Here is a 16,558-nt window from a genome sequence, read left to right on the forward strand (position 1 = left end):
ACAATGAATCCTGCTTATATATATGACATTCTAAATAATGTAATAACCATAACAGAAGGGAGATCAGTCGAGTAGAGCAAGTGGGTTAGGAAGAGGAGGGGAGGAAGGAGAGAGAAGGGGCTGGGGAAGAAATTTGACCAAATAAAATTTATGTGCATATACAAATATGGCATCATGAATCCCACTATTATAATGCACCAATACATTGTTTAAAAGGCCTATGTTGAAAGTACTTTTTTGCAGAAAACACTCCAATTTTAAGAGAAAAAAAAGAAGAAGACAAGAGAACCAAGGAAGGGGAGGAGCCAAGTGAGGTGTTAAAGACCCTGAGTGGGGAGCAACAAGGGGAGGCAGGCAGAACTGAAAACGGATCAGAAGGATGCTGACGGATGACCCAGACATCCTTCAGAGCAGCCTCAGAGCAATAGGGCAGCAGGGGGCCCACAAAAGGGATGTGGAACTGTGCCACATACTTGTTATTAGGGGCAAAGCAAAACTCAGGGTAAATGCAAATAAACCTTAGTACTGGACACAGGTGAAGGGCAATGAGCATGGCAAGAAACACAGAATGCATAACTCATGAACCAGCAGAAGAAAATTCAACACAGTAACGGAGAGGGAGGAAATCCCCATAATACACAATAAATAGAAAATATGGTGACCGGGAAAAGTCCAGATATTTAAGAAAAAGTCCAAATGAAACTCGTATAAATTACTCACCTCAGCAATGAAAGACCTGAAATGCTCAGGTTGAATGTTTAAAAACTCTCACAATGTGCATTGTGTTTGCAAGATACCCTTAACCTGAAAAGAAAAAAATGAACAATTTTAAAAGTAGTGTATCAGTCAAGACAGGCAAGGTTTGACCACAGGAGTGAATGCCAAAATGTCAGAGACCGAACACATTTATTGTACACTCAAAATAGTTGTAATGGTAAATTTTGTTCTATTTTTATCACAATTTTAAAAAATTGCCCAAATTGGAGTGGCAAGAAGACTCTGCACATTAAAATAAAGGACAGCAATTAGAACCAGTTTCTTAAAGTCATACTTGTTGATTTTGAAATCACAGAGGTTTGGCACATTCCACTCCCACTTAAGGAACTGTCCTTCCTCACGCCCACTGGCTGCTGATTCATATGGCTCAGCAGTGCTGGGCAAGGTGCATACCTGTAATCACAGGAGCTTGAGAGGCTGAGTCAGGAGGGTTGCAAGTTCAAAGCTTGCCTCCACAACTTAGCAAGGCTCTAAAACCTCAGCAAGACACTGTTTCTAATTAAAATATAAAAAGGGACTGGGATGTGACTCAGTGCCCCTGAGTTCAATCCCTGGTACCAATAAATACACACATACATACATACATAAAATAAGGCTCAGCAGCACCTCTTTGTTTAAGCATTAAGGTCCTTGGGCTGGGGCTGTAGCTCAATGGCAGATTGCTTGCCTGGCATTCTGGAGGCTCTGGGCTCAATCCCTAGCACTTCCCCAAAAAGAGTTAAGTCTCTAATGGTTGTTCATGTGCCACTGGCACGGTCCACGCCTCCAGCCCTGCATCTTATATAATTCTGTGGTTAAACAGTAGAATCAAACCAACAAGCACAATGGTTGGAACTGTTGATCCTCAGATTCATAAAAGCTAAAAAGCAAGACAAAGGAAGGTGGACGCTGCATGAGGAGGACTGTGCTCAGGTGACAGAGGCATGAGCAGCGTTTGGTTCACGTCAAAGCAGCGAGTCCACTTAGCTGCCCACGCCTGTTCTCACCGGTTGGCACAGGGGATGGAAACCATGAGAGGACAGGTAAACACCATCAGGTGGGGACTGGAAGACTTGGAAGCCTGTTGGCAACAAGGGCATGTCAAGAAGAGAAGGTGGTCACTTCAGATGAGGGGAGGAAGTTCTTCGGGCTCACAGGCCGAGAAGAGGATGCCATGATACGCTCAGCACTCATGGGGAATGGCTCCCTCCTCCTGGACTGGACACCACCTGCCCCCAACCCAGACCACGCTTCAGGAATAGAAGGGAAATGGGAGAGCCCAGGAGGATGGGCAGTGTTTCTGGAAGGTCTCAACTGAGGATCACAGGGCAAAAGCAAACTAGGAAAAGCTCCTTGTCCCTGCAGAGAAAATACAGAGCTGACAGGGGACCAACGGACAGAACAGGAGTTGGCAGCTACCTGAGGTGACCTCAGCCCGCTTCTCTCTGAGCGTGCGTGTTGGTACGAGTGGGTCAGGCATGCACTGCGGGGACCTGCCTGCACCGAGGCCCAGACAGCTGGTTCCCCCCAGATTTCCTCCCATAGCTCACAGCTGCCCTAGCAAGTCCCAGACCTCCTCACTCCACCATCTCTTCCTCTCCAACACCCCACGGCTGAGCCTCCTAGTCCACCCACTAGTCCTCACTGTCCTGCCGCCAGGCTTTCTACCGGGCACATTCCTCTGCCTGGAGGACCTGCTTCCCCCTGGCCAAGAGCCAGTCAGCCTGCTAGGTGGACACGATCTCTTCCTCGCCCTCCCAGGATGAAGACATCCTTCTCTCCTGAGTTCTCTAAGCCTGAGTTCACAGTAAGAGTACCTCACGTTGTGATCACTGTTTACATATTTCAAGGAATGAGGTCTTTGAATATGCAAATCCCCTTATAACTTTCGTTTAAAATAATTTACAAAGGACCTACCGGAAACTGTGGCTCTATGATTATGTGATACATTGTATTTCCATGGGAAGCAGCGGCTAAGGGAGGGCTCTTCCTGTGTTTGGGGGTCCCTTTCCCACAAACCATCAGGGACAAAACAATACCTGAATCCACAGCTGTCTCCACACCTCCCCTCAGTTCACCCCTAGGGTCACTGCAGTCATCCTCAGAGTGTCCCCTAGTTGCAGCCCTGTCCTGGTCAGCATGAGGCCAGCAGGTCATGGGCAGAATTGAGAGTAAGTAAGGGCCAGTGGCTTCTGGCTGCTGAGGAGACCAACCTGGGATGAGGACTGGGGAGAGGACCTGAATCCCACTCTGACCCCATCCACTGAGCCTTCTCCCCATTAAATGGTCGCATGGACAAGACATGCTACCCTGCACAGCCGTCGGCGGGGAGGATAGGTACCGACTGACCATAAATGTCATGGTCCTCAGGCTGTAGAAAGTGGAGGGCTGCTGAACCAAGTGCAGAGCCTGCTGCTGCTTCAGGACAGGGGCACAGGACACCTGCAAACCCAATTCCTTAGGTACGAAGAGCAGAGAAGACTCTGGCCTGATTCACCAACATCTCTACCCAACAGGGCCATGTGGAAGGTGGGCCACAGGACAACAGAAACACAAGGCTGGGCAGTACACAGACTTGGGAGGAACAGGGCTTGGTGGCTCCAGGTGCTCTGTCAGTACCAGGGCACTCCCATGCACAGGGCTGGGCACAGGAGCTTGAGTCATCTCTAGGGGAGGCAGCTGGGAAGGGCTTGGCACCCGTAACTCACCAGTCTGGGTGAACCAGGCAGTAACCTGGAGAACAGAAGGAACAGAGGGCTGCAGTAGAGACCTAGGAAGGATGGCCAGGAGAGGAGATGGGGAGCACATCCGGGCACTCCTGCCCTTGCTTGGCGGAGGCTCCTGGCAGCCAGACTCAAACCAGATCCCAAGTGGGGATGGAATCACTCCAGAGTTGACTGAAAGAGTATGAGTTGTAGACCGTACTTAGAAATAGAGGGCATGACATTTTGACTGAGGAGTGCTGCACTTCCTTTTTTAAGCATTTTCCTGTATCAATTTTCACTCTGTCATGTGGGATGAAAGAGGTGAATGAAGAGACTATGCAACTGCCCTGCACTTAGACAAGTGGATGACTCAGCAGGGCTTTCCTAATTAGGAATTAGCTCCCCCTTCTCTGACGCCCACAGGCCTGCGGCCCAGGCCATGACATAGGGCCCTGTGTGCAGTTCCTGTGTCTGAACCTCTGAATGGCAGTGTAAGAGGGGGCAGAGCAGGAGCCACTCATCAGGAAGCCAGAGTCTTCTCAAATTCACGTGACCATTTCACTCATCCACACACTGACCTGAGATGTATATTTGCAGGTATGGTGACCAGGTATGGTGCTTACCTGGTGGTTGGATGGATGTTCAAATGATTGGCTCTGCAGATGACAATGAAAGCGAGCAAAGGAAACTTTCAGACGTTAATCACAGCCAGGCTCTGCGGCACATGCCAGCGATCCCAACTTCCCTGAGGTTGAAGCAGGAGGACCACGACTTCCGGGCTCGCCTGGACGATTTAGCGACATCCTGTCTCAAAATTAAAAAAAAAAAAAAAAAAAAAAAAAAAAAAAAAATTTAAATGAGCAGGGAATGTAGGTCAGTGGCAGAATGCCTGAGGCTTCAATCCTCAGTACCTGAAAAGAAAAAACGCTTTCTTGGCAAGCCTCAAGGGGGCAGCAGAGCTGGACATTTCCTGCCTGACTGCCTGAAATTTTCCAAAAAGAGAAGGTGCTTTTGTTTTTGCTTTCGGAGTTTTTGCTGAAGGTTTCAGACTCCAGGGGCACAGAACAAAAACTATCCTGGATGACAGCCTAGCTAACAACTGGCTTCAAGCACGTTAATTTTAGCCGAGATTTTATTGGGGGCCCGAACTTCTTTGGTCCTTTCAGAATGAAACGGAGGAGTCTGCAGGTGGGGCTGCAGATGGTTGAACACCCAGGCCCAAGACTTCGGCAGAAAGGAAGGAACGAGGATGAGGTGAGGAAGACGAACACCGGGAGGATTAAGAAGTTCAGTAACGTGGAGCAGGCAGCGGATGCGGCCCGTCTTGGGGACCAGTCAGTGAGGAGGCTGCTGATGGTAAAAAGGAGATTTTTCTTACCCTCGGACTTAGGTCGCCAGCTTCCAAGGCTGGAGGTGCCCACTGTATCCTCTACGTTGGGTTCCTCTTCTGCGGTAAGAGCCGGGGTGGCGGGGAGAGTGCGGGGGGAGGGCAGAAGGCGGTGGCGAGGAGGCACCGCCCCGCGCTGTCCCAGGACTTTGTACCCGGCCAGGACCTGCAGAGGCGGCGATTCGGCCCAGGTCTCTGGAAGACACCGCGGGCCCAACACCCGAGGGGAAAACCAGCGGGTGGGTGGAGCGCTGGTTGGGGAGACCCGAGGGGCGGGGCGACTCAGACAGGCGTGACGCAAGAGTACAGTGGACCAATCAGCAGGAGGGAGGGCGCGGCCTGGGGATCCCGCTATAAGGATCGACCAGCTGCGCGGGCCCCAGTGCGCGCGAGTCCCTTGGCCATGGCTTCTGCGGTGGGCGCTGCGCTGGTTCTCGCGGTCCTGGCTCAGCTCCCGCCTCTCTTTCTTTGCGCGGCGCCGGCCGGTTTGTCGCGGGATGGAACTTTCGGTGAGTTGCGGGATGGAACTTACGGGGACACCTCTGTCCTCTCCTCAGTCCCCAGACTTTCCCTGCGGCTCCCTCGGTCCACACCCCAGCGGCAGGTTCAGGACCCTGCACCTCCGAGGGAGCTCAGGGAGTCGGAAAGAGAGGAAAAGTGAGGGCAGGAGGATGGGAGGGAGCGAGATGGCAGGAGAACGAGATGGCTTGCTGACGGTCCCCAGTCCCCTCCGTCCTCAGAGGGGGCGACAGAGCCTCTCTCTCCCCGGACCCCTGAGCTTGGAAGAGCCACTGGGGAAGGGTGTGCGTGTCCGCGCTGCGGCGGCATTTGCTTCTGGACACCAGGCTGCCTTGTGCGTTTCCAGTTAGGAATGGCCATGAACTCCACGTGGCTCCTCAGCCTCGGACAGATCCTCTGTCACAGGCTGTCCTGAGTCACAGTGGCAGGTCCAGTCGCTTCCTAGTTCCTGTGATACCTACTTTTTAGAATTTTCTTTTAAAGGAAAAGAAAGGTGGATGGAGATGTCTCATGAAATTCGAAGGGAGATCAATAAAGAGACCAGGGGGAGGGAGAAGAGGAAAGAGGAAGTTCTGGGGAATTATAGTGCCCAAATTCTGTCGCTACAGCGTGCGTGTATGAATTTGTAAAAACAAACGCCACCTTTAAGGACACCTATAATACACCAATAAAAATAAGGAATGAAATTAAAATTCGTCAAAACAATTTTCTTATATTTGAAATATCCCTATTTCAATCACTAGAAAAATAAAGTATAGGAAATCCTTATAAGAGAGAATTATTCCGTTGTTATAAAGTACATCTGAAATATATCTGTATTTCTGATAAAAAGAGACAAGTTAAAAAAATTTTTCTTTAAAATATTTTTTCTTCTTTATTAATTGGTGCATTATAATCATACACAATAGGACCAGGGATGTAACTCGGTAGTAGGGCTGCATGCAACAGACCCTGCATTCAAGGAAGACCTTAGAAGGTGAATCGGTGGAATTAAAATTGTTAAAATGACCATTTTATCAAAAGTGTCACAGATTTGATGCAATCCCCATTGAAATATGAGTGACATCTTCACGAAACTACAGGGGGGAAAAACAGTTGTAAAATTTATCTGGAAGAATTAAAGAACAAGAATAACCAAAGCAGTCCTGAGTAAGAAGAGGTATGCTGGAGGCACATGTAGTATAATTGATCTCCAATTATAATACAGATCTATATAGAAGCGGGGGAAAAACTCCATGGTATTGGGGGGCACATATGAAGACCAAAAGAACAAAATAGAAAACACAGAGAAAAATCCACATAGATACAGTCATCTGATCCTTGACAAAGGTGCCAAACATATATGTTAGAGAAAAGATAACCTTTTTAACAAATGGTGCTGGAAAACCAGATATTCATATGTAGGAGAATAAAACTAGATCCCTGACACCCTGCACAAAAGTCAAATCAAAATGAAACAAAGACTTTGGAATTCGACCAAAAACCTTGCAACTGCTAGAAGAAAACAGAGGGTCAACACTCCAACATCTCGGTGCATGCACTGGCTTCCTTAACAACACCTGCAAAGCTCAAAAAATAAAACCACGAATAAATTAAAATTCTTTGCCAGCTGTTACTCTGACAAGGGATTAATATCCAGAATATATAAAGAACTTGAAAAAGTCATCGCCAAAAAACAGAAAACACAATGCAATCAACAAATGGGCAGAAGGACTAAAGAGACATTTCTCAAAAGAAAGAACACAAATGGCCAACAAATATTTTAAAAATGTTCAACAACCATAGTAATTATGAAAATGCAAACCAAAACTACATTGCCATTTCATCTCACCCCAGTTAGAATGACAGTCATCAAGACAACAAATACCGATCATTGCTGATGAGGGGAAAACATATACACAATTGCTAGGAATGTAGTTTAGTGTGGCTGCTTCTGAGACACAAGAGCAGGGTTGAGTGGTTGTAACAAAGACTGCAAGGCCTAAAATATATAATAGCAAACCCTTCACAGAAAATTTCAGGATCTAGCCTGGGAAGAACACAGGAGAAGTTAGAGTTGGCCCATGTGCATCCTTCAAGGTTTTAGACTGGCACAAATCTCCATGCGTTCTCCAGGATGAGATAGTACTTTAAACATAGTGTCTGGGGAATGGGGAAGACTGTCAGCAGACTGCCCTTGGCCTTCCCTACTAAGGTAGCACTGACTCCACAAGGGACTCACCAAGTCCTTGATTGTTCATTTCTATTACAAATTCAGGGAATTTGAAATGACCCCTATGAGCAGGACCTAGGATACGTCCATGCATTCCTAGCCCCACATGTACCTTGTCAGTACCAGGGGACATGGTGTTGCTTCAGATGCTTGGACATGAGGTCAGCTCACACTGTCTCCAGGATGAATGAATGCCTGTTTTCTGCTTCTCCACGCACAGAGACCCAAGTGAATGGGCAGATGGTCCTGTGGGGCAGGCTGGGTTCCCTCCTGATAGGAACCTGGCCTCTCCTCCTAGGAATGTGTTCAGACTGAGACAGGGCTGAGGTCTGGAAACTGAGCAAACAGCCAGACTTTTGGTGGGCGTCAGCTTTCAGCCTCCTGATCATCCATCCTTGGGCTTTGCTTTACTTCTTGATATCAGGCAGAATCTGGATTGCCTGCCCAGGGGCTTTGCCATGAGGTTCCCTGTGATCTCTCAGCCCCAGGCTTAGCTCCTGAGGATCAGACCCCTGGCAGGCTTCCTCCTTTTTAACTGTATGCATCGCTGCACACGCTTTTCCTCTGCCAGTTCATCGCCTCCATTTGGGGTCTATGGTATCAGTAGTTTTCTTCCCTTTACTTCTGGGACCTGGTTCTGAAACCCTAACTTCCACCATAGACCCCAGCCTTTAGCAATCATCACCAGTGACCTTCTAGACAATGCTGGTGCCCTTGTGAGCAGACTTTATTTTACATTATTAACTGATACTTCAAAACATAAAAATTATGCATATTAAGTGGTGCCATGTGTAGTTTTGGTACATGTGTACATTGTACAATGTTTAAAGTGGGTTAAACTTATATCTCTGCTAATTTCAAAATCCTTTCTTTTTTATTGGCATTAGAGCATTATAGTTATAGAAGGTAGCTGGATTCATCCCCACACAATCACACATGCATGGGATCTGACCCACTCCATTTTAGGCCCCGTTCTCCCCCACTCCCCACCCCATTCCCCCTCCACTGAACCTCCCCTCACTCATCCATTTATCCATCCTTGATTAATGCTTTCCACACACACATGAAGGGGAAGTTTCCTGTGGTATGTTTATATATGAACAGAATGTGATTTGTTAACTCCATTCTGCATTTCCTCCCTTTCCTGTCCATCCTGCCTGCCCCATCTCCTTCTCCACTGATCTACCTTGGGAGAATAACCAGTGTTCTACATGACAGTAGCATGCATTCTGACACACCATACATAAATGGAGTATAACTTCTCATTTGTCTAATTGTAGGTGATGGAGATTTAACAGGTCATATTATCATATATGCATACTGGGTAATAATGTCCAATTCGTTCTATCATTCCTACCCCCATGTCCCCTCCCATTCCTTTACTCCCCTCTCTCTAGTCCAAAATAGCGCTATTCTCTCCTGCCCCCTTATGGAAGTAGAATCCACATATCAGAGAAAACATGTGACCTTTGGTTCTTTGGGATTCGCTTATTTCGCTTAGCATAATATTCTCCAATTCCATCCATTTACTGGCAAGTGCCATGATTTCATTCTTCTTTAAGGCTGAGTAATATTATATATATGTATATATATATGTGTGTGTGTGTGTGTGTGTGTGTGTGTGTGTGTGTACCACAGTTTCTTTATCCATTCATCTGTTGAAGAGCACCTAGGTTGGTTCCATAGTTTAGCTTTGTGAATTGAGCTACTATAATCATTGATGTGGCTGCATCACACCTGTCCCACCACTGAGCAATATCCTAGCCCTACATTCAATTCTCATCACTTTCACTGTGTTCCTGTTGACAATGTCACTCTAATTGTTTGTAACATGCACTAACGTTAGGGACCTCCTCACTCGCCATCTTGCCCTGGCTGCCTAAACCCTTCTAAATCTCCTCACTCTGAATTGACTTTCCCAATAACAATATACAAGGATTCTCTTGCCAGCACTTACTTTCTTTTTCTTTTTTCTTAGCAAACACTCTTACTGTAGTGAGATGATATCTTATTGTGGTTGTGATTTGCATTTCAAAGATGATTGGTGACACTATTTTTGCATACATATTGGACATTTGCTTGTCTCTTTTGAGAACTGTCTTTTCATATTTTTCTCATTTTTTATCAGCCTACTTGTTTTCTAGGTATTAAGTTCTTTGAGTTGCTTATTTATTCTGGATATTAACCTCTTATCTGATGCACAGCATGCAAATGTTTTCTGACATTCCATAGGTTGTCTCTCCACTCTCAATATTGTTGCCTTTGTTGTGCAGACAATTTTTTATTTCCATGTCATCCTATGTCTGGTTGTGCTTTTGTTTTCTGTTCTTTTAGGAACTTCTCCAAAAATCTTTTCCCATTTCAATGTCTTGAAACATTTTCACTATGTTTTCTTGTAGTAACTTCATAGTTTCAGGTCTTACATTTAAGTCTCCAACTTTTTTGTGTGTTTGTTTTTTCCCATCCTGGGGCTGACCCAGGATCTCCTGCATGGAAAGCAAGCATTTTACCCTTGAACTACACCCAGACAATTTAATCCACTTTGACTTGATTTTTGTAAGTGAAGAGCCGCAGGGGTCTAGTTTCATTCTTTGTCCTGTGCATGCCCTCCCTTCTTTTCTTCAAAACTAGGTTGCTGTAGGTGTGAGGGTCTGATTCTGTGCTCTCTCTTCTGTTCCACTGGTCCATGCTTCTGTTTTTAAGCCAGCACCATGCTGTTGTGATTCCTCCAGCTTTGTTGTGTATTTTGAAGTCAGGTAAAGTAACTCCTCTTGCTTTGTTCTTTCCATGAGAGATGGCTTTGAGTCTTCAGGAATTTTGTTGTGCCATAGCAATTTTAGGGTTGTCTTTTCTAGTTCTGTAAAAAATGCCCTTGATGTTTTGATAGGGATTTCAGTGAATCTGCCATTCTTTTTGGGTAGAATAGATACTTGAACAACATTGATTCTTCCAAACGATAAACATGTTTATCTTTCTATTTGTGTGTGTGTGTGGTTTTCAATTTCTTTCTTCAGTGCTTTATAGTTCTCATTGTAGAGTTCTTTTACCTCTGGGTTTAAATTCATTCCAAGGTATTATATTGTATATTTTGCAGTTATTGTAAATAGTACTGTTCCCTTGATTTCTATTTCAGATGATTTGTTATTGGTATTTAACAACTCTAATAATTTTATTTTTTGTATTCTGCAACTCTGCTAAATTCATCTATTACCAGTAATATTCTTCAGTAGAGGCTTTGGAGTTCTCTATATGTAAGGTCAGCTCATGTGTGAACAGTGAGAATTTTCTTCCTTTGTTTTTTCCAGTTTGGATACTCTTTATTTTTTCTCTTGCCTGACTGCTTTAGCTAGCACTGCCAGAATTCTGTTGTTCAAAGGTGGTAAGAAGTGGTCATCCTTCTCTTGTTTTAGATCTGAGCAAGGAAACATTCATTGTTTACCCACTTGATATGATGCTAGCTGATGGCTTATTTTGTATGTCCTTTATTATATTGAGATATGCTCCTTCTGTACCTAGTTGGTTTGACATTTTCATCATGAAAAGATATGGATTTTATCAAATGCCTTTTCTACATCTTCATTCTATTAATGTGGGGTGTTTCATTTATTGATTAGCTAGTGTTGAACCATTCTTGCATCCCTGAGATGGGTTCCACTTGATCATGATGAGTATTTTTAGTGGGCACTTGGATTCAGTCTGCTAATACTTTGTTCAGGATTTTTGCATCCTTGTTCATCAAGAATATTAGCTGTGGATTACTTTCTCTGTGTATTCTCAGGTTTGGGGTTCCTGGTAATGCTGGCCTTATCACATGTATTCAGAAGAATTTGTTTCTCTTCTCTTTTGGGGAATAACTTAAGGAGAACCTAAAACTGTTCTTCTTTAAATGTTTGACAGAGCTCAGCATACAGTTCTCTGATCCTGGGATTTTCTTTGATGGGAGGCTATTACTACTGATTCAATCTTGTTACTTCTTATTGATCTGCTCAGCTTTTTTTATTTCTTCATGATTCAGCATTGGTAAGATATATATGTGTAATGTTCAGGAATTTCTCCATTTCTTCTAGGTTGCCAAATTTTTGCTAATAATAGTAAACATGGATATCTTTGTTCCTACTAATTTCTAATGACCCTTTGAATTTCTGTGGTCTCGTTGCAATGTCTCCCTATGCCTCTCTGAATTTATTTGAGTCTTCTCTCTCATTGGCCTACTTAGTCTAACAAAGGGTTTGTCAATTGAGGTTATCTCTTTGAAGAACCAACTCTTTATTTCACTCATCTTCTGTGCTCTTTTTCAGTCTCTAATTCATTTATTTATGCTCCACACTAATTTTAGTATTCCTTCCTTTCAACTAATTTTGGTTCTGGGTTTAGGTACCGGACATTTTCTCATACACTTAATAAACAAGTGTCTGCCAGGCTTTCTTACAAAGCACAGTGGACTGGGCATTTTTCTGGCTTTTATAAATAATCCACCTCACAAAGACACTTTTCTGAGCCTCGATACACATGCTTCTGAATCCTTCCTCTACCACCTTGCTTTAAACTGGATTTTCCATTTCATTCAGGGTAGGATATCACTTTCCACCCTACAAGGAGGCAGTCTACTGGCACACTAGCGCGTCTCCTAACAGTCACGCTGGAGGCTCTGAGCCATAACTATCCACCCTCAGCATGCAGCTGTGGTCCCATCCTCACTGCGCCCACCATGACCCAGCTGCACACTGTGCCCCTCCCTCCCCAGGTCCAGTGCACTGCTTCTCCACATCCTCTGCCATCAGGCCTGTCCCTCACAGCAGGCCTGGCACCGCCCTTGCGAGGTCGTGCGCTGCTGGATGTAGGCATTGTTCAATGGGCAGATGGGAAATGAACCATGTCCTGAACATGAGGTTGTTCACCAGGTAGTGTCCCCCTCCTCCTCACACAACGGGAGCATGCCCACCATAATCAGGTGGAGGAGACAGCATGGGAAGATCACACTTACTCTTACAGCTCAGCCCTTCAGAGGGATGTGGAGGGGCTGCCTAAAGGGTCCTGTTCTCACCACCCCAACCCTTGCTTCCCTTTCCTCCACAGGCACTCACTCTCTCTGCTATGACTTCACCGTCAATCCTAACCCTGCACCTGGACAGCAGTGGTGTACAGCTCGAGCCCAGGTCGATCAGAAGACCTTTCTCTCCTATGACTGTGGCATGGACAAGGTCAAATCCTTGAGTGCCCTGGGAGGGAAGGTGAATGCCACAGTCACCTGGGAAGAGCAGAACACCGCACTGAGAGATATGGGGCAAATGCTAAAACAGAAACTGGCTGACATTAAAGCAGAAAATCCCAGAGCCAGGGGTAAGTCTGAATGGTCCAAGGGCATGAGAGAGCCGGCTGTGGGTTTAGGGTGATGGTTATATGCATGTTAAAGAAAAAAAATTGAATGTTGGTCCTTCCAAAAACCCCTGACCGGGCTGGTTTGGAGCACAGAACAGCCAGATCAGGAGACCAGGGAAGGGGGTGCTGGGGGGGGACAAGGGATTGTTAAGAATGGAGGCTGATCTCTTTCTGTTGGGGCAGATTTCCCCATCCTGGAGGGCAGGATGTCTTGTCAGCTTCAATCCAGTGGAGCCACCAGCGGGTCCTGGCAGTTTGGCTTCAATGGACAGATGAGGCTGCGCTTTGACTCAGACAACCGAAGGTGGACAGAGGTTCATCCTGGATCCAACTGGATGAAAGAAAAGTGGGAAAAGGACAGGGAGGTGACCGAGTTCTTACACAGGTCCTCTAAGGGTGACTGTAGAGCCTGGCTTGTGAAGTTCTTGGAACACTGGAAGGCCGAGCTGGAGCCAACAGGTAACTGGCAGGAGGGGAGGAGGTGGTGGCTGACTTCATATGAGATGCTCCTACTTGCGTGTGTGCCTGCGTGTGTGTCTGTGTGTGTGCATGATCCCTCCACCGTGAGTCAGGCCTAGATTAACAGCCAAGGGTATACCCTTCCCATCTGTTCCCTCCTCACCTCCTCATACTTCTGCCTCAGTGCACATAATTTTGGTCTGGCATTTCCTGTGGAGTTCTTGCTGGCTTCATCCTGTGAACATCCTGGTCTTTCCGGGACTTTTCATCTTATTGTTCCCTCTATTTAGAATCACTTTTCTTTCTCATCTCGCCTGGTCTCTTTTTCAGAATTCTTGTAAGTCACTTCACATGTCAGCTCCTGAGTCCTTCTCCACCACCATCCTCCTGGGTCACCTTCTATTCTGCACCAGTCATCCAGGCTTCTCCAATACCTGTAGGAGCTCCTTAAGGACTTGGCCCTTCTCCAGTCTCCTTCAGTCCTCAGGCGACACAGCAGCTGCCACGGAGCAGTGCTCTAGGGACTATTTGCCTGCCCAAGTGACTTGGTCTAACAAGGACTAACACTCTGGTGTTTCTATCTCAGGACCCTCAAGCACCACCACAGACACAACCTTTCAGAAGTCCGCAGCCAGCACTCTTATTCCTCTGACCCTGCCATGGATCCTCACCTGCTTCATCAAATGGGCATCCAGCAGTTCCACTTGACAGGTGCTGTGGGCAGAACCAGGAGAGAGGCAGGGGGCAGATGAGTGAGGAACAAGGACAGGAAGTTGAATTCCCAAGGTCCCAGTCTGCATCTTGACTGGTCCTTCTGATCCTAAGAAGAGACAGGAGAATCAGAACTCCTGTCACTGGTAGCAATAGTTTGGCCATGCTCAGCCCTGAATTCTAAGAAATCCTCCCTTTCAGGACCCATGGGAAAGAGGAGGGACCGTACTAAGATGGCCTGTGGCTTCTAATGGGTGTTAGCTTATGCAGGTCTGATTCAGACAGATTCGTATATGAGAGGGGCCAGCGGTGCATGGTGTGGAGATAACAGGAACACAGGAAGGAAAATACCCACTCCTGGATGATGGCAGCATGGTAGCTCCATTCAGTGTAAAGAGGATGGGACTCCAAGCCCACAGTCAAAAAGAGAGTGTCCTATGGCTAATCCCAGAATAGGGAGTACAGAAGGCCTTTCTCACCCCAATTTGGAAGGCTGGAGTTCAGGGCTGCTTTCCCACAGGAGGCTCATTTCCAGCAGTTGTAGGGCAAACTGAGAGTAGAGTCTGTCCAGGGTGAAGGCAGAGGATGCCAGCTCTCAGGGGACTCTTGGACTCCAGGCCTTGCCCTTTGCTGTGGCCCTGGAACCCAGTCTCCTGCAGACTCCAGATCCTAAGCCAGCTCAGCAGCCTCTGCCTTGAGCAGAGTCTCTGCAGAGACTGGAGGGTCTGAGCAGCGGCAGGAGTCTTATGCTGCAGCAGACTTAACAGAAAACGAGGGAGTAGGACAGGGCCAGTCACTCTTAGAGCTACGCTGCTCCCATGTAAGGAGCGGTTGAGAGAGGAGAAGAAAGATGTGTGTCTGTAATCCCACCCAAAGCTTGGGAACCAGGTTCCAGGCCCCTCTCTTTGGACAAGGCTCTTCCTACCCACCATGACCTACGGCCCCTCCTATGGGGTGAGGAGCAGGCTCCCAGTCAGGGAGCAGATCCTGTCATTACAGCTTCAGTCCTGAGACAGCAAGGCCAATGGCAGGCCTGGGGCTGATTCTGGACTGTGGGAAAGAAGGGAGGAGGTTGGTAGAGGCTGCAGGACCCTTGGGTGATGGTGGAGGGAAACACATGACCCAAGGTGAGCATGGGTCTGAGATGGGGAGTGACCGGAGTGGGGTCCCCCAGGAGAACTGACTCAGGATATCTTCAGAGAGTTGAAGGAACATCTGTTTCTTTTCTGAAGGTTGAAGATGCTCCCAAGAAACTTCTGGAAATGTGATTCAGTTAAGTGACTCTCCTGGTTGGTCATCTGCCAGTCTACCACCTGCTATTCCTCCGTAGAGCAAACGAAGATAGAACAGCGAATCCAGAGGCCTCCAAGATGTCAGTCAGACTTTCCCACACAGCCTGGAGCTCTTCTGCTTATTCAGGTCTAGGTAGGATTTGGAAGAGATAGTGTAGTTCACTTGTGGGAACACCATGAGCCCATACCCTACTTCTACAAGTGTTGGACCATCCTGACTGCTGCTTTCTCTCTCCTGTCCATTGTAGCAATGACACTCACCTTTCCTTTGCAACCTTTGGCCTTGGGCACCCAGGATCTGATTATCCCCATGAAAATCATGTAACATCAAGTTCAACTTCCAGCTCTTTATTCTGTTTTGTGGTATTCTAATTCTGCACTTTTTGTTAAGATGTTAGGTCATGTCCTTTGCTACCTATGGAATTGTGCTCTTAGCCTCTGGTAGAGCAAGAAATTCAATATTTCATCTTGGTCAAATACTTCTCTGCACTTTGAGCTGCCCTTTGTATAGTTTGGATCTGGAATGTCCCCCAAAGATTCATGTGCTGACTATGGTGCTTTTAAATGTGATGCAATCTTTAGGAGAGGAGGCATAGAGTCACTCTTTGAAGGGCTATTTATGTCCCAGGCCCCTACCCCCCTCCTCGTTAAAAAGAATAAATTTTTGTTATCATTATTTATCATTGCAATATGGTGCAATATTGTCTGTTAAGTACCATGGCAGACAACATTTTTAACATCAGCGACTCTTTGTATGTTTTATTGTATTTAAATAAACATCTGTGTTTTTAAAAAAATCTTAATGATTTTGGAATTTTTTCTCTACACATTATGATGGTTAATTTAATGTATCAACACACTGCCTAAGGTAAACCCTGATAGCTTGTACAACATTCTTTCTGGGTGTTTCTATGCTGGTGTTTTTGGTAAAGATTTGTTTTAAGGCAGTACAATGAGCAAAGAAGTCTCCCTCCCTAGTGTGAGCAGGTATTATCCAATCCTTTCAGGACCCTAACAAAACCAAAAGTCAAATTTGGAAGGAAAAATTCCTCTTTGTAATCTGAGATGTCCATATTCCCTGGTTCTGGGATACGACAAAGCCTCACTGTTTCTCCAGTTCTATGAATCAGATCAGGAC

The 16,558-nt window shown here is 46.2% G+C and overlaps 1 protein-coding gene and 1 long non-coding RNA gene across 2 annotated transcripts; one reads left to right on the plus strand and one right to left on the minus strand.

Moving 5' to 3' along the window:
- Positions 1 to 671: 671 nt before the first annotated feature.
- LOC124988776 (uncharacterized) lies at positions 672 to 5,084 on the minus strand. Its single transcript, XR_007109487.1, has 3 exons — positions 4,840 to 5,084; positions 4,085 to 4,265; positions 672 to 804 (listed from the first exon to the last, which is right to left on the minus strand). It is a non-coding gene; the product is annotated as an uncharacterized LOC124988776 (long non-coding RNA).
- Positions 5,085 to 5,249: 165 nt separating this feature from the next.
- On the plus strand, positions 5,250 to 16,205 carry LOC124988775 (UL16-binding protein 1-like). Its single transcript, XM_047558523.1, has 5 exons — positions 5,250 to 5,357; positions 12,656 to 12,919; positions 13,142 to 13,417; positions 14,004 to 14,128; positions 15,361 to 16,205. The coding sequence occupies exons 1-4, from the start codon at positions 5,252 to 5,254 to the stop codon at positions 14,123 to 14,125; spliced, it is 768 nt and encodes a 255-aa protein (XP_047414479.1). The 5' UTR covers positions 5,250 to 5,251; the 3' UTR covers positions 14,126 to 14,128; positions 15,361 to 16,205.
- Positions 16,206 to 16,558: the final 353 nt, after the last annotated feature.

This window comes from Sciurus carolinensis, chromosome 7, assembly GCF_902686445.1.
Source record: "Sciurus carolinensis chromosome 7, mSciCar1.2, whole genome shotgun sequence".
NCBI lineage: Eukaryota > Metazoa > Chordata > Mammalia > Rodentia > Sciuridae > Sciurus > Sciurus carolinensis.

Coding starts and splice junctions, on each gene's coding strand:
- LOC124988775 (XM_047558523.1), top strand. CDS start 5,252: ATGGCTTCTGCGGTGGGCGCTGCGCTGGTTCTCGCGGTCCTGGCTCAG. Junction 5,358..12,655: donor GTCGCGGGATGGAACTTTCG/GTGAGTTGCGGG, acceptor TTTCCTCCACAG/GCACTCACTCTCTCTGCTAT. Junction 12,920..13,141: donor AGAAAATCCCAGAGCCAGGG/GTAAGTCTGAAT, acceptor CTGTTGGGGCAG/ATTTCCCCATCCTGGAGGGC.